General features: G+C 36.0%; 1 protein-coding gene across 1 annotated transcript; it reads right to left on the bottom strand.

The window, feature by feature from the left end:
* Positions 1-1079: 1079 nt before the first annotated feature.
* On the bottom strand, positions 1080-24525 carry LOC133635960 (cell division cycle-associated 7-like protein). Its single transcript, XM_062029478.1, has 10 exons — positions 24410-24525; positions 19247-19390; positions 17593-17690; positions 11392-11614; positions 11266-11328; positions 11013-11195; positions 8148-8297; positions 7915-8064; positions 1535-1671; positions 1080-1400 (listed from the first exon to the last, which is right to left on the bottom strand). The coding sequence occupies exons 1-10, from the start codon at positions 24425-24427 to the stop codon at positions 1379-1381; spliced, it is 1188 nt and encodes a 395-aa protein (XP_061885462.1). The 5' UTR covers positions 24428-24525; the 3' UTR covers positions 1080-1378.

Below are 24525 nucleotides of genomic sequence, written 5' to 3'. Positions count from 1 at the left end.
GTTTAGGCTCTAAAGTGTTATATCCTACTACTCTGTTAATCAAGCAAACTAATTCCTACTTTCAAAAGTTTGGACACACCTTCTCCTCATTCAATGTGTTTTCTTTATTTTCATGACTATTTACATTGTAGATTGTCACATCCAAACTATGAATGAACACATGTGGAGTTATGAACTTAACAAAAAAAGGTGAAATAACTGAAAACATGTTTTATATATTTTAGTTTCTTCAAAATAGCCACCCTTTGCTCTGATTACTTTTTCCGCACACTCTTGGCATTCTCTCCATGAGCTTCAAGAGGTCGTCACCTGAAATGGGTTTCACTTCACAGGTGTGCTTTTGAAGCTCATGGAGAGAATGACAAGAGTGTGCAAAGCGGTAATCAGAGCAAAGGGTGGCTATTTTGAAGAAACCAGAATATAAAACATGTTATTTCACTTTTTTTTGTTAAGTACATAACTCCACATGTGTTCATTCATAGTTTGGATGTGACAATCTACAATGTAAATAGTCATGAAAATAAAGAAAACACATTGAATGAGAAGGTGTGTCCAAACTTTTGGCCCGTACTGTATATAACATTCTATCAGTTGGCATCCTAGTGAGAGAAGACATTGTACAGTAAGTGATGTTTTATTATGTTTGTTGGCAGTGAGTAGTAGTCAGTGATGTTGTCGAGGGAAAAAGTGAATGTTGTGATGTGGAGTTATGTACTTAACAAAAAAAGATGAAATAACTGAAAACATGTTTTGTGTTCTAGTTTCTTCAAAATAGCCACCCTTTGCTCTGCTGACTGCTTTGCACACTCTTGGCATTCTCTCCATGAGCTTCAAGCACACCTGTGAAGTGAAAACCATTTCAGGTGACTACCTCTTGAAGCTCATGGAGAGAATGCCAAGAGTGTGCAAAGCAGTCATCAGAGCAAAGGGTGGCTATTTTGAAGAAACTAGAATATAAAACATGTTTTCAGTTATTTCACCTTTTTTTTGTTAAGTACATAACTGCACATGTGTTCATTCATAGTTTTGATGTGACAATCTACAATGTAAATAGTCATGAAAATAAAGAAAACACATTGAATGAGGAGAAGGTGTGTCCTAACTTTTGGCCTGTACTGTATTTTTTTTTTTTTTTTTTAAATGCTAAACAGATAGTGTCAGATTTGTTTTATAAGTGACAAAGTACATAATTATTAGTTAAACAATTTCAGCTTTTTCTTATTTCAAAACGATTTTGCGCTTTCTCTTACGTATAAAAAAATATAAAAAATAAAAAATAAAAAAATTAGAAACTATCACAGTGATCGTGCTACAATATAAATGTGTATAAAACAGTCATGAGCAGGTATCAACGGTGTGATGGTGTATGACCCGCACTTTACTGGAGTTCCTTCTGAATGCTGCCATGGAGACAAAAAAAAAAGAAAAAAGATATCAGTCCTTTACTCCAATAATAATTCCATTCCGAAATGAAAATGTGTGACTAATTGTCATTGTTCATGTGAGAGGAGGTGGAATAAGATGAAGGACATACCTCTCCAGATATTCATGGACATTATCATGGCCGTTGTAGCGGGCCAGCCCTACCAAGATGCCAGTTGCACAGCGACCCTCCTTTTTACGACACAGGCTGCAGTTGCACACCCCTCTGCAAAGGGGGCACGACCATGTCTGTGAGAGAGGTGGGGGGGATGGGTTGGGGTTATTTTTCTGCCTCACCAAAATAAGATTTAGCAGCACCGTCACCCTTGAGTTGTGTTGCTGTGCATCCAGGAAGTCATGCAAACACTTCCTTTTTACACTTTTTGTTTTGTTACAGCCTCATAGTCCTCAAACTAGGGTTGTCCCGATACCAATATTTTGGTCAAAATGAATTTCGATACTTCTCTAAATAAAGGGGACCACAAAAAATTTCATTATTGACTTTATTTTAACAACAGAATCTTAGGGTACATGAAACATATGTTTATTAATGCAATTTAGTCCTTAAATAAAATAGTGAACATACTAGACAACTTGTCTTTTAGTAGTAAGTAAACAAACAAAGACTCCTAATTAGTCTGCTGACGTATGCAGTAACATATTGTGTCATTTATACACCTATTATTTTGTACACATTATAAAGGACAACCTGTAAAAATTGATTATTAATCTAATTGTTCATTTACTGTTAATATCTGCTTATTTTCTGTTTTAACATGTTCTATCTACACTTCTGTTCAAATGTAATAATCACTTATTCTTCTGTTTTGATACTTTACATTAGTTTTGGATAGGGATGTCCGATAATATTGGCCTGCCGATATCGGCCGATAAATGCATTAAAATGTAATATCGGAAATTATTGGTATCGGTTTTTTTATTATCTGTATCAGGTTTGTTTTTTGTTTTTTTGTTTTTTTATTAAATCAACATAAAAAACACAAGATACACTTACAATTAGTGCACCAACCCAAAAAACCTCCCACCCCCCATTTCTTTCTGTTATCAATATTCTGGTTCCTACATTATATATCAATATATATCAATACAGTCTGCAAGGGATACAGTCCGTAAGCACACATGATTGTGCGTGCTGCTGGTCCACTAATAATACTAACCTTTAACAGTTAATTTTACTCATTTTCATTCATTACTAGTTTCTATGTAACTGTTTTTATATTGTTTTACTTTCTTTTTTATTCAAGAAAATGTTTTTAATTTAGTTATCTTATTTTATTATTTTTTTTAAAAAGTACCTTATCTTCACCATACCTGGTTGTCCAAATTAGGCATAATAATGTGTTAATTCCACGACTGCATATATCGGTTGATATCGGTATCGGTAATTAAAGAGTTGGACAATATCGGAATATCGGATATCGGCAAAAAGCCATTATCGGACATCCCTAGTTTTGGATGATACCACACATTTAGGTATCGATCCGATACCAAGTAGTTACAGGATCATACATTGGTCATATTCAAAGTCCTCATGTGTCCAGGGACGTATTTCCTGACTTTATAAACATAATATACATTTTTAAAAAATGAAAGAAGATGTTGTGATGCCAAAAAATATCGACGTAATCATAGAAGTATCGACTAGATACGTCCCTGTACTTGATATCATTACAGTGGATGTTAGGTATCGATCCACCAATGGCGTGTTATGGTTCGGAGAGGAGGTGACGGTAACAGACACCAGGGGGCGATGTAGCTCTAGTTACAGGATCATACATTGGTCATATTCAAAGTCCTCATGTGTCCAGGGACGTATTTACTGACTTTATAAACATAATATGAATTCGAAAATTTTGTGACGATAAAAAATATCCACGTAATCATAGTAGTATCGACTAGATACGCTCTTGTACTTGGTATCATTACAGTGGATGTCAGGTGTAGATCCATTTGTTTACATTGTGACACCAGTGAGCTATTGTATCCTCCTACGGTGTGTAATGAAGCATGTTTAGCTATTCCTCGTCCTGCAGTGATAATGATACTTGTAAGAAACGTACTTTATTTGTCGCCATGGAGACGAGGATTAGTGATTCAGAAGTAGCTAAAACACTGCAGACTGCGAATGGATGTTAGCTGCTAGCCATGTCTTAAAGCACCTCTTCCTGATAATTATGTGATTTTTAAAATGTTATTACATTTGTAATTCAACTTTTTTTTTCTTCACATTGTCATTATGGGGTGTTGTCTGTAGAATTTTGAGGATGAATACGATTTTATTCAATTTTGGAATAAGGCTGCAACATAAAATACAAAAATGTGTAGAAATATGGAGAAACAAGTACAACTGTGCGCTTCATTCACCAACGGTGTTACAAAACAAATCAATTAGAATAATAAATAGTTATGAATATAGAGAACATACAAACCCTTTATTTATTGGACTAAAAATATTGAAATGCAACGATTTGGTGCATTAGCAAACAGCTAAAATGATGTACAAAGCAAACTATAACCTGCTAGCCAAGAATGTACAACAATTCTTCTCAACTAAAGAGGAGAAATATAATCTTGGAGAAAAATGTCATTTAAAACATTTGTATGCGCGTACAACACTTAAAACCTTTAGTATATCAGTATGTGGAATTAAATGATGGAATGGATTAAGCAAAGAAATCCAACAAAGCAGCAATATGATTCACTTTAAGAGACTGTTCAAACTACAAGTGTACAGAACAATAATTATGATCAACATCTTGAACCCTTTTTTTTTTTAGATAAAAAGATTATGTATTTAATATTTGTTTACATACTGTGGTATATTATTTATTTATTCACTGCTCTGTTACATAAACATGGAAAGAAAGAAAACACTCCAAACTCTGCCTCTGCTCATCATTCATCACTGAAGGTACACACACTCTGTCAATTCTCTTATATACTCTTTCATTCTAGACTTGTAGAGTGTTTGATTATCACATCACTCTAAATGTATAGACTATAAAGTTCACAAACATAAAGAGGGATCCTAGTGGGCCAGGCCAATCTTTCCTTTTTTCTACACTAAAACTGGGGAAATGCGTAGAGTGTTCTGGGCTTCAGTACAGTGTCCATCTCCTGAAGACATGATTTTATTTCACAATTCCTTGAGAGAAAAAAATGCCTGGTTAGGCGTGTGTATAGTAGTATGTGTGCTCTATATAGTGACATGACATACACTACCGTTCAAAAGTTTGGGGTCACATTGAAATGTCCTTATTTTTGAAGGAAAAGCACTGTACTTTTCAATGAAGATAACTTTAAACTAGTCTTAAATTTAAAGAAATACACTCTATACATTGCTAATGTGGTAAATGACTATTCTAGCTGCTAATGTCTGGTTTTTGGTGCAATATCTACATAGGTGTATAGAGGCCCATTTCCAGCAACTATCACTCCAGTGTTCTAATTAGGGATGTCCGATAATGGCTTTTTGCCGATATCCGATATTCCAATATTGTCCAACTCTTTAATTACCGATACCGATATCAACCGATACCAATATCAACCGATATATGCAGTCGTGGAATTAACACATTATTATGCCTAATTTGGACAACCAGGTATGGTGAAGTTAAGGTACTTTTTAAAAAAAATAGTAAAATAAGATAAATAAATGAAAAACATTTTCTTGAATAAAAAAGAAAGTACAACAATATAAAAACAGTTACATAGAAACTAGTAATGAATGAAAATTAGTAAAATTAACTGTTAAAGGTTAGTACTATTAGTGGACCAGCAGCACACACAATCATGTGTGGTTACGGACTGTATCCCTTGCAGACTGTATTGATATATATTGATATATAATGTAGGAACCAGAATATTAATAACAGAAAGAAACAACCCTTTTGTGTGAATGAGTGTAAATGGGGGGAGGGAGGTTTTTTGGGTTGGTGCACTAATTGTAAGTGTATCTTGTGTTTTTTATGTTGATTTTATTTAAAAAAAACAAAAAAAAACGATACCGATAATAAAAAAAACGATACCGATAATTTCCGATATTACATTTTAACGCATATATCGGCCGATAATATCGGCAGGCCGATATTATTGGACATCTCTAGTTCTAATGGTACAATGTGTTTGCTCATTGGCTCAGAAGGCTAATTGATGATTAGAAAACCCTTGTGCAATCATGTTCACACATCTGAAAACACTTTAGCTCGTTACGGAAGCTACAAAACTGACCTTCCTTTGAGCAGATTGAGTTTCTGGAGCATCACATTTGTGGGGTCAATTAAACGCTCAAAATGGCCAGAAAAAGAGAACTTTCATCTGAAACTCGACAGTCTATTCTTGTTCTTAGAAATTAAGGCTATTCCACTAAATTGTTTGGGTGACCCCAAACTTTTGAACGGTGGTGTATAATCATGTCATGTGTGCCTTCCTTGGGTGAAGCCAGGTTTACAGCTATGTTGTGACATGTTATTATGCGGTTTGTTACTTATGTATGTTATGTTGCAGCTATTTAAAATAGTTTCGTCAATTTGTTCTGGCCCAAAATAAATTGGCCCTTTGAAACATGTCTTTTTAAGTAACTTCATTTCTAGCCACCTTCAACAAGCCGATTATTACAAATCAGAATTTAAAAAAAAATAAAATACACGTGTTCTTGTTCAGAGGGATTGTGAATGATTGGCAAAATTCCGGCCCGAACAAGGAATGGGATACAATGGCTATGGTATGAAAAGGGGTAGGATTAAATAAGCTCTGCTTCTTCCTACTCCTTTTCGGACGTGCTGTACTGAAACAACTGGAAATATGTGATGCATTACATTGTATCGTATGCATTAGGGCTGCGAATCTTTGGGTGTCCCACGATTCGATATCGATTCTTTGGGTCACGATTCCATTCAAAATCAAATTTTTTTTTCAATTCAACACGATTCTCGTTTCAAAAACGATTTTTTCCCGATTCCAATGGATTGTCTATTCATGGAATACATAGATTCCAGCAGGATCTACCCCAGTCTGCTGACATGCAAGCAGAGTAGTAGATTTTTGTAAAAAGCTTTTATAATTAGGGATGTCCGATAATGGCTTTTTGCCAATATCCGATATTCCGATATTGTCCAACTCTTTAATTACAGATACCGATATCAACCGATACCGATATATACAGTCGTGGAATTAACACATTATTATGCCTAATTTGGACAACCAGGTATGGTGAAGATAAGGTTGTTTTTTTTAAATAAAATAAAATAAGATAAATAAATTAAAAACATTTTCTTGAATACAAAAGAAAGTAAAACAATATAAAAACAGTTACCGGTACAAAGAAACTATTAATGAATGAAAATGAGTAAAATTAACTGTTAAAGGTTAGTACTATTAGTGGAGCAGCAGCACGCACAATCATGTGTGCTTACGGACTGTATCCCTTGCAGACTGTATTGATATATATTGATATATAATGTAGGAACCAGAATATTAATAACAGAAAGAAACAACCCTTTTGTGTGAATGAGTGTAAATGGGGGAGGGAGTTTTTTTGGGTTGGTGCACTAATTGTAAGTGTATCTTGTGTTTTTTATGTTGATTTAATTAAAAAAAAAAAAAAAAAACAACAAAAAAACGATACTGATAATAAAAAAACTAATACCGATAATTTCCGATATTACATTTTAAAGCATTTATCGGCCGATAATATCGGCAGGCCGATATTAGCGGACATCTCTATTTATAATTGTAAAGGACAATGTTTTATCAACTGATTGCAATAATGTAAATTTGTTTTAACTATTAAATGAACCAAAAATATGACTTATTTTATCTTTGTGAAAATATTGGACACAGTGTGTTGTCAAGCTTATGAGATGCGATGCAAGTGTAAGCCACTGTCACACTATTGTTCTTTTTTTAAATTTTGATAATGTCAATGAGGGATTTTTAATCACTGCTATGTTGAAATTGTAACTAATATTGATACTGTTGTTGATAATACTCATTTTTATTTCACTACTTTTGGTTTGTTCTGTGTGGTGTTTGTGTCTCCTCTCAATTGCTCTGTTTATTGCACTTCTGAGTGTTGCTGGGTCGGGTTTGGTTTGGGAATTGGATTGCATTGTTATGGTATTGCCGTGTATTGTTTTGTTGGATTTATTAATTTAAAAAAATTAATTAATTAATTCAAAATAAATAAATAAATAAATAAATCGATTTTTTTTAAATGAGAATCGATTCTGAATCGCACAACGTGAGAATCGCGATTCGAATTGATTTTTTCCCACACCCCTAGTATGCATGTTCCAAATAAACTGAAAATGAACCGAAACTGAACAAAAACAAAGCGCTGTGAATACTTTCTGGATGCACTTTTGGTTAAACGTGTTACAATTGAACACATCTACACAAATAATTTGTTTTCCCATCTACACCCCGACTATTGTACGTGGTTTTGACTGCCCGACACTTGTTGTTACTGACCGGGTCGAGCAACACGGTGCGTACGTCCTCGCCGTAACGGTTCTTGAGGCACGGCCCGCAGAACTGCCCTTTGCCCGCCGAGCAGAAGCCGCTGCGGCACACGGTCTTGGTGTCCAGAGTTTTCTGTCTGCACTGGTGGCACGAGCTTCCCTGAAGGACAACACACACACACACATAGTGAGGACATTGCCACCACCTGCACGTAACTACACAACTTTGTGCTGGCCACTCACGGTCTCTTTGTCCCAGATCTTGTCCTTGCTGCGGCACGCTATGTTGTCCAGGTCTTCCTTAGTGATGTCATCAACGGTCTTGTACTCATATTGACTGCGTCGGTGGCTCCTTCTCTTTTTGGGTTTGCTGCCAGCAAGCTCGTTGTCCACCTATCAAGACACAAAGACAAGCCATTAGGAGGAGGAGGAGATCATATACAGGATGGGCCTGATCTACCAAGACCCAAATAAGTGCTGATTAGTGCTTGCAAACTGTAAAATACTTTGTACTATTAATGGGTGATCTATTCAGACAGGGGTCAGCAACCCAAAACATTTAAAGAGCCATACTGGACCAAAAAATACAACAAAAAAACTGTCTGGAGCCGCAAAAATTATGAAGGCAACACGTGACGTAAGTGTCTATATTAGCTGTTATAGCCTACTATCAAAATTACTGAGTGTCGCAGGTTTATTTAAGTGTTATAATGAAGGCAACACATGACCGTAAGTGTCTATATTAGCTATTATAGCCTACTATCAAAATGACGTAGTGTCGCAGGCTTATTTAAGTGTTATAATGAAGGAAACACATGACCGCAAGTGTCTATATTAGCTATATTAGTCTTCTATCTAAATGACTTTAAAAGTCTTATATAAGTGTTATAATGAAGGCAACACATGACGTAAGTGTCTATATTAGCTATAATAGCCTACTATCCAAATTACTTTAAAAGTCTTATATAAGTCTTATAATGAAGGCAACACATGACATAAGTGTCTATTAGCTATAATAGCCTACTATCAAAATGACTTTAAAAGTCTTATATAAGTGTTATAATGAAGGCAACACATGATGTAAGTGTCTATATTATCTATATTAGCCTACTATCAACATTACTTTAAAAGTCTTATAATGAAGGCAACACATGACGGTGTAAGTGTCTATTAGCTATAATAGCCTACTATCAAAATGACTTTAAAAGTCTTATATAAGTCTTATAATGAAGGCAACACATGACATAAGTGTCTATTAGCTATAATAGCCTACTATCAAAATGATTTTAAAAGTCTTATAATGAAGGCAACACATGACGGTGTAAGTGTCTATTAGCTATAATAGCCTACTATCAAAATGACTTTAAAAGTCTTATATAAGTGTTATAATGAAGGCAACACATAACATAAGTGTGTATTAGCTATAATAGCCTACTATCAAAATGATTTTAAAAGTCTTATATAAGTCTTATAATGAAGGCAACACATGATGTAAGTGTCTATAATAGCTATAATAGCCTACTATCAAAATGACTGAGTGTCGCAGGCTTATTTAAGTGTTATAATGAAGGCAACACATGACCGTAAGTGTCTATATTAGCTATATTAGTCTTCTATGTAAATGACTTTAAAAGTCTTATATAAGTGTTATAATGAAGGCAACACATGACGTAAGTGTCTATATTAGCTATAATAGCCTACTATCAAAATGACTTTAAAAGTCTTATATAAGTCTTATAATGAAGGCAACACATGACATAAGTGTCTATTAGCTATAATAGCCTACTATCAAAATGATTTTAAAAGTCTTATATAAGTCTTATAATGAAGGCAACACATGACATAAGTGTCTATTAGCTATAATAGCCTACTATCAAAATGATTTAAAAGTCTTATATAAGTCTTATAATGAAGGCAACACCTGATGTAAGTGTCTATAATAGCTATTATAGCCTACTATCAAAATGACTGTGTGTCGCAGGCTTATTTAAGTGTTATAATGAAGGCAACACATGACGGCAAGTGTCTATATTAGCTATATTAGTCTTCTATCTAAATTACTTTAAAAGTCTTATATAAGTCTTATAATGAAGGCAACACCTGATGTAAGTGTCTATATTAGCTATAATAGCCTACTATCAAAATGATTTTAAAAGTCTTATATAAGTCTTATAATGAAGGCAACACATGATGGTGTAAGTGTCTATTAGCTATAATAGCCTACTATCAAAATGACTTTAAAAGTCTTATATAAGTCTTATAATGAAGGCAACACATGATGTAAGTGTCTATATTAGCTATAATAGCCTACTATCAAAATGATTTTAAAAGTCTTATAATGAAGGCAACACATGATGGTGTAAGTGTCTATTAGCTATAATAGCCTACTATCAAAATTACTTTAAAAGTCTTATATAAGTGTTATAATGAAGGCAACACATGATGTAAGTGTCTATATTAGTTATATTAGCCTATCAAAATGACTTTAAAAGTCTTATATAAGTCTTATAATGAAAACAACACATGATGTGTCTATATTAGCTATAATAGCCTACTATCAAAATGACTGTCGCAGGCTTATTTAAGTGTTATAATGAAAACAACACATGATGTAAGTGTCTATATTAGCTATAATAGCCTACTATCAATATGACTGTCGCAGGCTTATTTAAGTGTTATAATGAAAACAACACATGATGTAAGTGTCTATATTAGCTACAATAGCCTACTATCAATATGACTGTCGCAGGCTTATTTAAGTGTTATAATGAAGGCAACACATGATGTAAGTGTCTATATTAGCTATAATAGCCTACTATCAAAATGACTGTTGCAGGCTTATTTAAGTGTTATAATGAAGGCAACACATGATGTAAGTGTCTATATTAGCTATATTAGCCGGCTATCTAAATGACTTTATAAGTCTTATAATGAAGGCAACACATGATGTGTCTATATTAGTTATATTAGCCTACTATCAAAATGACTTTAAAAGTTTTATATAAGTCTTATAATGAACACACACATACATATGTATATATATACACACACATACACACACACACACACGTGAGTGTAGGTGGTGTAGCTCAGCACAACATACTGTACCTCCACAAGTCTCCTGAGGTCCACGGCCTTGGGGCCTCCGCGGGGCGACGGCTCACACTCTTGGTCCACAGCAAAGTTCTCGGGAGGGCGGGCCTTACGGGACGGGTTCCTCCTCTCCGACCCGTTCTCCACTTCGGACTTGCGCTTGCGTGGCGTGGCTTTCACCGGGGAGCGCTTCTTCTTCTGCACGGAGTAGAGGAGGACAGCCGTTAACAAAACGCTGGCCAGAGTTTGAGCGTGTGCCAGTGCTCACCTGAGGGTCGGTGGGCAGCGTCAGGTCCGCCATAGTGCTGAGGTCAGCAAACAGCTTAGCCAGCTGGAAGACAGGTGGATGATTACCATGTTTATGGTGATTATAGTAAGTAACAGTGCGACTAACCATGGCCTTGTTCTCCCGGATGTTTTTATCACGTTTCCTTAGGCTCTGGTACAACACCTCATCTTCTCCCTTCTCCTCCTCCGGTTCCTTCTCTTCTTCTTTGTGTTTATCCTCCTTCTTCAGCCTCTGTCTCATCCTCTGCGCCAGGGTTTCTTGCGCCGGCTTTTTGACGCTTTTGTTTTTTGGCTCTTGTTTGGGCGTGGACGACTGTTTGCGTGGAAATCTGAGAAGGCGAATTGATTGAAGTGTTTAAATGCCTACTGAAAGCCACTACTAGCGACCACGCAGTCTGATAGTTTATATATCAACGATGAAATCTTAACATTGCAACACATGCCAATACGGCCGGGTTAACTTATAAAGTGACATTTTAAATTTCCCGCTAAACTTCCGGTTGAAAACGTCTTTGTATGATGACGTATGCGCGTGACGTCACTAGTTAAACGGAAGTATTGGTACACCTTTGAATCCAATACAAAAAAGCTCTGTTTTCATCTCAAACTTCCACAGTATTCTGGACATCTGTGTTGGTGAATCTTTTGCAATTTGTTTAATGAACAATGGAGACTGCAAAGAAGAAAGTTGTAGGTGGGATCGGTGTATTAGCGGCTGGCTCCAGCAACACAACCAGGAGGACTTTGACTTGGATAGCAGACGCGCTAGCCGACGCTAGCCGCCGACCGCACGGATGATCGGGTGAAGTCCTTCGTCGCGCCGTCGATCGCTGGAACGCAGGTGAGCACGGGTGTTGATGAGCAGATGAGGGCTGGCTGGCGTAGGTGGAGCGCTAATGTTTTTATCATAGCTCTATGAGGTCCCGTTGCTAAGTTAGCTACAATGGCGTCATTAGCAACAGTATTGTTAAGCTTCGCCAAGCTGGAAAGCATTAACCGTGTAGTTACATGTCCATGGTTTAATAGTATTGTTGATCTTCTGTCTATCCTTCCAGTCAGGGGCTTATTTCTTTTGTTTCTACCTGCATTTGAGCCCGATGCTATCACGTTAGCTCCGTAGCTAAAGTGCTTCGCCGATGTATTGTCGTGGGGATAAAAGTCACTGTGAATGTCCATTTCGCGTTCTCGACTCTCATTTTCAAGAGGATATAGTATCCGAGGTGGTTTAAAATACAAATCCGTGATCCACAATAGAAAAAGGAGAAAGTGTGGAGTCCAATGAGCCAGCTTGTACCCAAGTTACGGTCAGAGCGAAAAAAGATACGTCCTGCACTGCACTATAGTCCTTCACTCTCACTTTCCTCATCCACAAATCTTTCATCCTCGCTCAAATTAATGAGGTAATCGTCGCTTTCTCGGTCCGAATCTCTCTCGCTGCTGGTGTAAACAATGGGGAAATGTGAGCAGCACTCCAGCTTGTGACGTCACGCTACTTCCGGTAGGGGCAAGGCTTTTTTTTTATCAGCGAGCAAAAGTTGCGAACTTTATCATCGTTGTTCTCTACTAAATCCTTTCAGCAAAAATATGGCAATATCGCGAAATGATCAAGTATGACACATAGAATGGATCTGCTATCCCCGTTTACATAAAAAAAATTCATTTCAGTAGGCCTTTAATGATTAAAGCGCAACGTTACATCCAGGGCTCGGATTTAACCGCGGCAACTACCGTGACCGCCCTCGTCACTTGCCGTAATGCCCTAAAAAACGTTTTACTTGTTAATGGACGAGTGATGTAACAATAATAACGATATAATGATAGTTCGCAATAAAATTCCTGCCGGTTATTAGTACCGTCTAATTTTTTAATTACCGAAACCCCGTCATTTATTATAATGGCGGTATAGCTCGGTTGGTAGAGTGGCCGTGCCAGCAACTTGAGGGTTCCAGGTTCGATTCCCCGCTTCCGACATCCGAGTCACTGCCGTCGTGTCCTTGGGCAAGACACTTTACCCACCTGCTCCCAGTGCCACCCACACTGGTTTCAAAATGTAACTTAGATATTGGGTTTCACTATGTAAAGCGCTTTGAGTCACTAGAGAAAAAGCGCTATATAAATATAATTCACTTCACACTTCACTATTAAGGCATTTTAGGCAACACAAAGTCAGGCGGATGCGCACTAGCATCATTTGGCTTGATGATTAACTACACGGACTTTGCTCCGGAGATTTCCCCTCGGCATAAACGGAGCCAAGCGCTTGGTTTAACGTCATTTTACCTCGCTTCCTGCCGTGTGTTTAAGAGCGCACTGCTATGTTTAGATGGAGACAGGTGTGGACAATATTGGAGACACTTGTCCCCACACTAAAAGTATACAGCGAAGGAGAAAAACTATTTGATGTTGCTTTCATTTTCTCAATACAGCGTCCATCAGCTGCTGTGACAGAGTTAATGAGGTGAGGAAACATTGATGATCACGGAGGACTAACTACACGGACTTTGCACCGGAGATTTCCCCTCGGAGTAAACGGAGCCAAGCGCTTGGTTTAACGTCATTTCCCCTCGCTTCCCGCCGTGCGGTTAAGAGCGCACTGCTGTGTTTAGAGGGAGACAGGTGTGGACAATATTGGAGACACTTGTCCCCACACTAAAAGTATACAGCGAAGGAGAAAAACTATTTGACGTTGCTTTTATTTTCTCAATACAGCGTCCATCAGCTGCTGTGACAGAGTTAATTTAATGCTGCACAAACATGCATGATCACTTAGCTCTTGTGCTACGTGATCATTTGTGTGCGTTTTAAGTGTTTACCCCCCCATTTTTCTAGTTTTGCTAGCTCATTAGGAGTCCAAAGAAAGCAATGGACAAGTGATGTGTAGTTTGTAACATGCACAATGTAATCGATGTGATTTTTTAATCCTAATCGACCTGGCTGTAAAAGTTAAGGAGTTTTATGATTTCAAACTGTGCGCGTGTCGACTACAGATCAGGTAAGTTGTTTTGGTTTTGGCTTTTTTCGTAACTTGACAGTTGATCCATTACCTCCCTGTTATGCTTGTTTGATACACCATACTGTACAGCCCTTTATAGTATGTTCAAAATGTACAAACATTTACTAACATAAGCCATTATTAATGCTTACATTGTTTATTAGGGAGAAATTTGCTTCAAATACAAATTTTACTATTAATCAACCCTGTTCAAGATCCAAATCAGTTAAAAAAAATTGAGGTTCCCCAGTTTATCTTTAAATAAACTAACAGCATTGTTGGAAAAAAAACTGCCACTTGCAGAACAGCGCCCCCAACTGGCTGTGTAGCGGCAGATGGCTCAGTGCAGAATTATTCTGTTTGCTAATAAACATGTATTGAAGAGCTCAAATTAGGGTTGTCTCGATACCAATATTTTGATACCGGTACCAAAGTGTATTTCGATACTTTTCTAAATAAAAGGGGACCACAAAAAATGGCATTATTGGCTTTATTTGAACAAAAAATCTTAGGGTACATGAAATATATGTTTATTATTGCAATTTAGTGCTTAAATAAAAAAGTGAACATACTAGACAACTTGTCTTTTACTAGTAAGTAAACTTGTTCATGTACGGTTAATATCTGCTTATTTTCTGTTTTAATATGTTCTATCTACACTTCTGTTAAAATGTAATAATCACTTATTATTCTGTTGTTTGGATACTTTCTATTAGTTTTGGCTGATTCCACAAATTTAGGTATCGATCCGATACCAAGTAGTTACAGGATCATACGTTGGTCATATTCAAAGTCCTCATGTGTCCAGGGACATATTTACCGAGTTTATGAATATAAAATAAATTTAAAAAGAAAAAGAAAAAAGATTTTGTGACGATAAAAAATATCAAAGTAATCATAGTAGTATTGACTACTACTAATTACTTTATTAGGATTAGTGATTTAGAAGTAGCTAAAACACTGCAGACTGTGGATGGACGTTAGCCGCTAGCTAGCTAGCCATGTCTTAAAGCACCTCTTCCTGAGGGTGTTTCAGTGTTATAACCTCACCTTTATCTTCAGTTTTTAAGCCAAAATGCGTCCGTTCTCCCTTTTCTGTCTACACATTGTGTGTGCTTGTAAGTACTCTGTGTGTGTGCGCTGCCGAACATGCTCCTCTGCTGGTAAAACCAGCAATGTCACGACGATGCGCCGTCATGCCCGTAAAATAAAATATGGCAAACCGCTACATTTCAAACAGAGTATAGTATCGTTTTTGATTTATTAGTACCACGATACTATACTAGTACATGTATACCGTACAACTAGAGATGTCCGATATTATCGGCCGATAAATGCTTTAAAATGTAATATCGGGAATGATCGGTATCGGTTTCAAAAAGTAAAATGTATGACTTTTTAAAACGGCGCTGTGTACACGGACGTAGGGAGAAGTACAGAGCACCAATAAACCTTAAAGGCACTGCCTTTGCATGCCGGCCCAGTCACATAATATCTACGGCTTTTCACACACACAAGTGAATGCAAGTCATACTTGGTCAACAGCCATACAGGTCACACTGAGGGTGGCCGTATAAACAACTTTAACACTGTTACAAATATGCGCCACACTGTGAACCCACACCAAACAAGAATGACAACACATTTCGGGAGAACATCCGCACCGTAACACAACAGAACAAATACCCAGAACTCCTTGCAGCACTAACTCTTCCGGGACGCTACAATATACATCCCCGCAACCCCCACCTTAACCCCGCCCACCTCAACCTCCATGTCCCGAATTCCAAGCTGCTGTTTTGAGGCATGTTTAAAAAAATAACGCACTTTGTGACTTCAATAATAAATATGGCAGTGCCATGTTGGCATTTTTTTTCCATAACTTGAGTTGATTTATTTTGGAAAACCTTGTTACATTGTTTAATGCATCCAGCGGGGCATCACAACAAAAGTAGGCATAATAATGTGTTAATTCCACCACTGTATATATCGGTATCGGTTGATAGCGGAATCGGTAATTAAGAGTTGGACAATATCGGAATATCGGATATCGGCAAAAAAGCCATTATCGGACATCTCTACGTAGATCAAACTTTGTGTTTTTGGGGGAATTATTGATTGTACAGAGGGTAAAATACCTGTACAAATATGATAATTAACATGGATTTAGTGTACAATTTAGAGAGGTTTAAAACGTAAACATTGTGATTTTACACTGTATTCTATAGGAGTGTAACGGTACGTGTATTTGTATTGAACCGTTTCGGTACGGGGGTTCCGGTCGGAGGTGTACCGAACGAGTTTCCACACGGACATATGAAGTAGCGTAACGCACGTTGTGTAAACAATGCACACCGAGGCACAACACACGGCATGCTAGCAGCTAACGGGCTAGGATAGACTGACCATACGTCCTCTTTTCACCGGACATGTCCTCTTTTGCGGCGGAGTTTCTTAAATGCCTCAAAATGTCCGGCATTTTGAGTTAGGGTTGCGTGTATTTTCAATGTACGTCCAGGGTTAAGAAGGGGTTAAAAACAAAACCAATTGTGCGTGCAGCAGCATTGGTGAGGGAGGGGCAGAGACAGAGAGACAGAGAGAGTTATGATAAACGCGCATGCGTCGCCAGGCTCTGCTTTTTATCCATAGATTTATCACATTTGATTTTTTATTATCTATAGCAGGGGTGTCAAAAGTGTGCCCCGGAGGCCATTTGCGGCCCACAGCTAATGTTTTAAAGGCCTAAAAATACTATTAAAATAAACAAAAACATAACAAAAGTGAAATAAAAAAGCTTAAAGGTTAAATGTAATTTAGAAAAAGTTGCAATGTTGACTAATAAAACAAAGCTGTTTTTTTTTCCTTTCAAACTGTCATTGCTCAAAACATAATATTACCATAACATTGTTATTGTGAATTATTGACCTATCCAAGGTTCCCATTACTTCACATCAAATATTCCACTAAGAAAAATATTTTTGGAGGAAGATTTTGCAAATTTGGTAAATAAATAACCAAAAAATTTATATTTTGTTGTTTTCTTACTGTACCGAAAATGAACCGAAACCGTGACCTCTAAACCGAGGTACGTACCGAACCGAAAATGTTGTGTACCGTTACACCCCTAGTATTACCTGATTGAAGGTCATCGCATGGATATTCACGCACGCACACAAGCAAAAATAATCATGGCAAGAAAAAAGCTTCAAAAGCAGAGAGTAAAATAATATAATATAATGAGCATAATGTGTGTTTGGTCAATAATTGAAAACAGCGCTGCAAAACAAAGGCAGTGTGAAATATTTGTTGACATACCTGAGCGCCACTAAAAGACTTCTCCTCTTGGTCAGGAGTGGGACTTCGTCGTCAGAGTAGAAACCTGTGTCCACATCGCTCTCATCCTCGGACTCCGCCTTTGGGAAACACGAATATGAGCAACAATTCTGGGACGGTGTGCCTCTAAAGTTCTTGTCACAGAGACGCGATCCACTGTTTCCATACACACACTTAGAAATGTTAGGAACGGGACTGTTATGAAGGTGACATGTCGTTACAACTCCCAACACTAGATGGCAGTAAACTCCACAGTCTTGGGAGGAAAAAAAACAAATGTCAGAATAATTGTATCTAAGTCATACTTGCCAACCTTGAGACCTCCGATATCGGAGGTGGGTGGGGGGTGGGGGGGGGCGTGGTCGGGGGGGCGTGGCTAAGAAGAGAGTATATTTACAGCTAGAATTCACCAAATCAAGTATTTCATATATATAAATAATATATATATATATATAATATATATATATATGTATATATGTATGAAATACTTGACTTTCAGTGAATTCTAGCTATATATTTTTTTTTATTTTTATTTTATTTTATTATACATATAAATAAAATACCTGAATTTCAGTGTTCTGCCAGGCTATCCAGTAGATGGCAGTATTGTCCTGTTTAAGAGTGTCACAACATTGCTGTTTACTGCAGACGAACTGCTTTACGGTAGACTAAACGTGACTGCTGTTGTTGTGTGTTGGTACCCGGCTGGGAGGACGTTAATGAAACTGCCTAACAATAAACCCACATAAGAAACCAAGAACTCGCTCTCCTTGTTGTGCACTCTCTAAAAGCCGTAGATGTTATGACGTCATTGGGCAGGCAAGCTGTTTATATTGTGGGAAAGCGGACGTAAGAACGGCTGTCCCCGCTCAGGTCCGCATTGAGCTGGAGGGGCGTGGCCTCCAGCTCCGGCTGAATACCGGGAGGTTGTCGGGAGAGGCGCTGAATACCGGGATTCTCTCGCTAAAAACGGGAGGGTTGGTAAGTAAGATCTAAGTGATCACAAAACGTTGTGTTGCCATGAGTTCCAGGCGAGAGGACAAAAGCTGTCTTTGATCTTACCAAGCAGAAGGCTTGTAAAACTCCACTGTGTACGATGGGAAGCGACAGGAAGGGGTCTTTGATCTATTGTGATCCACAGGAAGATCTTGTCTTGACCCGAGATCCCACAAAGCGGAGAGGAAGCAGGACCTGACGCACGCTCCGGGCATCTTTTCTTTGAACTGTTTTGTGACCAAGGGCGACGGCTGTTTACGACCCCCTCTCCTCTTAGAAACAGCTGTTGCCATGTAATCAGGGAAAGTCCAAATAAAAGAGGAGGCGTGGTGGAAGACTGTGCAAAGAGTACAGCCCTGACATTTCTCCTCATTGAGCCAAATTGAATCCTGTCTCTGTTTAATTCCTTGCTTCTTGTCTTGTTTAATAGATGTCAACAGTGTTTGAACCTTGACAATGTGACCGAAGAAAGTTCTTAACATCTTTGTATTGCTTTCCATGTTTTCTGCTCACTTTTATCTTATCTACACAAAACGGGTACTTTTAATTAACTACACAATTCCTGATTCTAAATCTATACTTTTTAATAACAGTGAGTGTAACAATTGTCATGTTTTCAGAGCAGATATTGGAATCGTACCTTGGTCTTAAAAGGTTTGGCAAAACGCTTCCTGTCCACGCTTTCCTCTTCTTCGCTGAATCCTTCAAACTCTTCCTCGCTGTCCGATTGGCTGAACAGACGAGCCAGCTCTGCAGTTATGAATTTGGACTTAAATCGCAGCGCCTGGAGACAAAAATACAGTACACCCTTGGTTATACAAGACCATGCATGTAGTCTGCATTTTCTGAAATGTCTGGTCCCTGGGCAGTCTGAGTCAGCAAGTGCAACATTAAAGACAAGGATGGCGTAGAACACACCTTCTCATTCAATGTGTTTCTTTATTTTCATGACTATTTACATTGTAGATTGTCACATCAAAACTATGAATGAACACATGTGGAGTTATGTACTTAACAAAAAAAAACGGTGAAATAACCGAAAACATGTTTCATATTCTAGTTTCTTCAAAATAGCCACCCTTTGCGCTGATTACTTTTTCGCACACTCTTGGCATTCTCTCCATGAGCTTCAAGAGGTAGTCACCTGAAATGGTTTTCACTTCACAGGTGTGCTTGAAGCTCATGGAGAGAATGCCAAGAGTGTGCAAAGCAGTAATCAGAGCAAAGGGTTTTTTGAAGAAACTAGAATATAAAACATGTTATTTCACTTCTTTTGTTAAGTACATAACTCCACATGTGTTCATTCATAGTTTTGATGTGACAATCTACACCAGGGGTCACCAACCTTTTTGAAAGCAAGAGCTACTTCTTGGGTACTGATTAATGCGAAGGGCTACCAGTTTGATACACACTTCAATAAATTGCCAGAAATAGCCAATTTCCTCAATTTACCTTTAACTCTATGTTATTATTAATGATATTTACACTTAATTGAACGGTTTAAAAGAGGAGAAAACACGAAAAAAATGACAATTAAATTTTGAAACATAGTTTATCTTCAATTTCGACTCTTTAAAATTCCAAAATTGAACCGAAAAAAAAGAAGAGAAAAACTAGCTAATTCGAATCTTTTTCAAAAAAATTAAAAAATAATTTATGGAACATCATTAGGAATTTTTCCTGATTAAGATTACTTTTAGAATTTTGATGACATATTTGAAATAGGTTAAAATCCAATCTGCACTTTGGTTAGAATATATAACAAATTGGACAGCTATATTTCTAACAAAGACAAATCATTATTTCTCCTAGATTTCCAGAACAAAATTTTAAAAGAAATTCAAAAGACTTTGGAATAAGATTTAAATTTGATTCTACAGATTTTCTAGATTTGCTAGAATATTTTTTTTGAATTTTAATCATAAGTTTGAAGAAATATTTCACAAATATTCTTCGTCGAAAAAACAGAAGCTAAAATGAGGAATTAAATTAAAATGTATTTATTATTCTTTACAATAAAAAAAATAAATTTACTTGAACATTGATTTAAATTGGCAGGAAAGAAGAGGAAGGAATTCAAAAGGTAAAAAGGTATATGTGTTTAAAAATCCTAAATCATTTTTAAGGTTGTATTTTTTCTCTAAAATTGTCTTTCTGAAAGTTATAAGAAGCAAAGTAAAAAAAGTAATTAATTTATTTAAACAAGTGAAGACCAAGTCTTTAAAATATTTTCTTGGATTTTCAAATTCTATTTGTGTTTTGTCTCTCCTAGAATTAAAAATGTCGGGAAAAGCGAGACCAGCTTGCTAGTAAATAAATAAAAATTTAAAAAATAGAGGCATCTCACTGGTAAGTGCTGCTATTTGAGCTATTTTTAGAACAGGCCAGCGGGCGACTCATCTGGTCCTTACGGGCTACCTGGTGCCCGCGGGCACCGCGTTGGTGACCCCTGATCTACAATGTAAATAGTCATGAAAATAAAGAAAACACATCGAATGAGAAGGTGTGTCCAAACTTTTGGCCTGTACTGTAGGTAAAATATAAAGAATTTACAGATATTTCAGAAATATTTAAATTTTCAATAGCTTTTATGATCAAACATTACATCTCCAAAACCACAAGACCCATAGATGGTGTCTCATTGAACATACTTCATTCACATCTGGTTAAAAAAAACACACACATTTTTTTCAGATTTTTTTTTTTTTTTTTATTGCTTTGTATTAACATACTGTTTTAAAAATAAATGCCTGATAGTTTTTGTTGAATGTACCTGAAGTCTTATTTTAGAAAAGTATATTTTGCATACTTTTAAGAAATCTTAATTTTTTAATAGCTTCATAATCCAACATAACGTCTCAAACGCACATAACACATAGATGGTGTCTAGTTTAACAAACAATACGTCTTATTTTGGGGATAAAATATAATATGCTTATTTTTTAGAAACATTTTGAATTTTCTGTAGCTTTATGATCCAACATAACGTCTCAAAATCACATGATAACACATATATGGTGTCTAGTTAAATAAACAATACGTCTTATTTTGGGGATAAAATATTATACGCTTATTTTTTTAGAAACATTTTGAATTTTCTGTAGCTTTATGATCAAACATAACGTCTCAAAAACCACAAGACCCATAGATGGTGTCTCGTTGAATATACTACACTTCTTATTTTGGGGAAGAAAAATTCAGAAATATATTATTTTATTTTAAATGACTTTGTATGAACATAATGTCTCACATTATATGTTTTTTGTTGAATATACTACAAGTCTCATTTTAGAAAAATATACATTTTGCTTTTTTTTTTTAGAAATATTTATTTTCAATAGCTTTATGATCAAACATAACGTCTCAAAAGCACATAACACAGATGGTGTCAAGTTGAATAAACAAAAAGTCTTATTTTGGGGAGAAAATAAACTTATTTTTTCTGGAAATATTGTTAATTTTCAATAGGTTTATGATCAAACATAACATCTCAAAACCACATGCCACACAAATATCGTGTTGAATATACTCAAAGTCTTATTTTGGAAAAACATATATTTTGCTTATTTTTTTAGAAATATTTATTTCTAATAGCTTTATGATCAAACATAACACAGATGAATAAACAATACGTCTTATATTGGGGATAAAATATCATATGCTTATTTTTAACAATACTTGTTGATTTTCAATAGCTTTATGATAAAAAAATAACGTCTCAAAAACACATGACACAGATGTTTTGTTGAATATACTCCAAGACTTATTTTGAAAAAACATATGTTGCTGATTTTTTTTATTTTATTATTTGTAATTTTCAATAGCTTTATGATCAAACAATGTCTCAAAGAACACATAACACAGTTGTCAATAGACAATAAGTATTATTTTGGGGAAAACAGTTGAAAATATTTTCCATTTTAGACAGTTTTATCATCAAACTTAACGTATAAAAACAAATGACACAGATGGTGTCTAGTTGAATATACTACACCACTTATTTTGGGGGGAAACCATTTTTTCTGCAATATTTTTTTATTTTCAATAGCTTTATGATCAAACATAACGTCTCAAAAACACACGCCACATGAAAAAAGGTGTATAGTTTAATATGCTTAACCTGGTATTTTGTATTTATTTTTCTTAGGGGCGGGGGGAATATATATATTTTTGTATTTTCAATAGCTTTGTGAATAAACAAAGTGTCAAAACACAAGCCAGACAGATGTTTTGTTGAATATACTCCAAGACTTATTTTGGAAAAACATGTTGCTGATTTTTTTTAAATTATTTGTAATTTTCAATAGCTTTATGATCAAACAATGTCTCAAATAACATAACAGTTGTCAATAGACAATAAGTATTATTTTGGGGAAAACAGTTGAAAATATTTTCAATTTTCAACAGTTTTATGATCAAACATAACGTATAAAAAAACACATGACACAGATGGTGTCTAGTTAAATATACACCACTTATTTTGGGGGAAAACAATTTTTTATGCAATATTTTTTTATTTCCAATAGCTTTATGATCAAACATAACATCTGAAAAACACATGCCACATAAAAAAGGTGTATAGTTTAATATGCTTAACCTTTTTTTTATTTTTTTTTAGGGGGGGAAATATATATATTTTTGTATTCTCAATAGCTTTGTGAATAAACAAAGTGTCAAAACACAAGCCACACAGATGTTTTGTTGAATATACTCCAAGAGTTCCATCCGTCCATTTTCTACCGCTTGTCCCTTTTTGGAAAAACATAGGTTGTTGATTTTTTTTTATTATTTGTAATTTTCAATAGCTTTATGATAAAACAATGTCTCAAAGAACACATAACACAGTTGTCAATGGACAATAAGTATTATTTTGGGGAAAACAGTAGAAAATATTTTAAATTTTCAACAGTTTTATGATCAAACATAACCTATAAAAAAACATGACACAGATGGTGTCTAGTTGAATATACTACACTTATTTTGGGGGAAAACATTTTTTTCTGATTTTTTGGCAATATTTTTTTATTTCCAATAGCTTTATGCTCAAACATAACGTCTGAAAAACACACGCCACATAAAAAAGGTGTATAGTTTAATATGCTTAACCTGGTATTTTTTTTTTTTTCTTTCTTTGGAGGGGGGAATATTTTTTTTTTTTGTAGTTTCAATAGCTTTGTGAATAAACAAAGTGTCAAAACACAAGCCACACAGATGTTTTGTTGAATATACTAGCAGTCTTACTTTTGGGGGGAAAAAAATGTTGCTTATGTTATAGAAATATTAACTTTCAATAGCTTTGTGATTAAACATCTCAAAAACACAGATGTTCTCCAGGGGAATATGATACAAGAAGTCTTATTTTGGGGGGGAAACATATTTAGCTTTTACAGTATGATTGTGTTTTTAACTTTCAATAGCTTCATGGAGTAATTCAAAAGGGAATATCTTATAGTATTATTATTATTATTATGCATGCACAGGCAGGACACTTCATTAGGTACACCTGGAAAAGGGGCCCGAGGGTGAACGGGTGTACCTAATGAAGTGGCAGTTAGGGCCTAACAAAGCCTGGTGAAAGTGACGTCACAGTTTAATGAGCTTTTTTCACACGTCAATCATTCCACGTACCCATTTAAAACTAAAACATGTGTGAAACGAACACTTTATCTTAAGAGCCAACCAGCTAGTTTCAACGTGTTGGTTTTTTTTTAAAGGCGAAGTTTCGAACTCGTCACCGAAGAGTTGTTGTTTCCAACAAGGAGGTGGTAAATATGACAACAAGTAAGCACTTAAAATGTATTACCTTCGACTCGAGCGCCATTTTATCTGCGTTTGGAGGCGAATTTGAGCAGCAAAAAGAGCTTTTTACTCGGGAGAGAAGCGAGTCGGAAAGGATTTAAACATTACCATGGGTGAGGG

This window comes from Entelurus aequoreus, linkage group LG20 (assembly GCF_033978785.1).
Source record: "Entelurus aequoreus isolate RoL-2023_Sb linkage group LG20, RoL_Eaeq_v1.1, whole genome shotgun sequence".
Lineage (NCBI taxonomy): Eukaryota > Metazoa > Chordata > Actinopteri > Syngnathiformes > Syngnathidae > Entelurus > Entelurus aequoreus.
The sequence above is the reverse complement of the archived record's forward strand: the minus strand, read 5'-3'. Positions and strand labels throughout refer to the sequence as shown.

Excerpts from the sequence above, each read along its gene's own strand:
- LOC133635960 (XM_062029478.1), bottom strand. Across the intron at positions 8,298-11,012 it reads ACCTCAGGAGACTTGTGGAG|GTGGACAACGAGCTTGCTGG; the intron begins GTACAGTATGTT and ends GTGTCTTGATAG. Across the intron at positions 1,672-7,914 it reads GCACCGTGTTGCTCGACCCG|ACATGGTCGTGCCCCCTTTG; the intron begins GTCAGTAACAAC and ends CCTCTCTCACAG.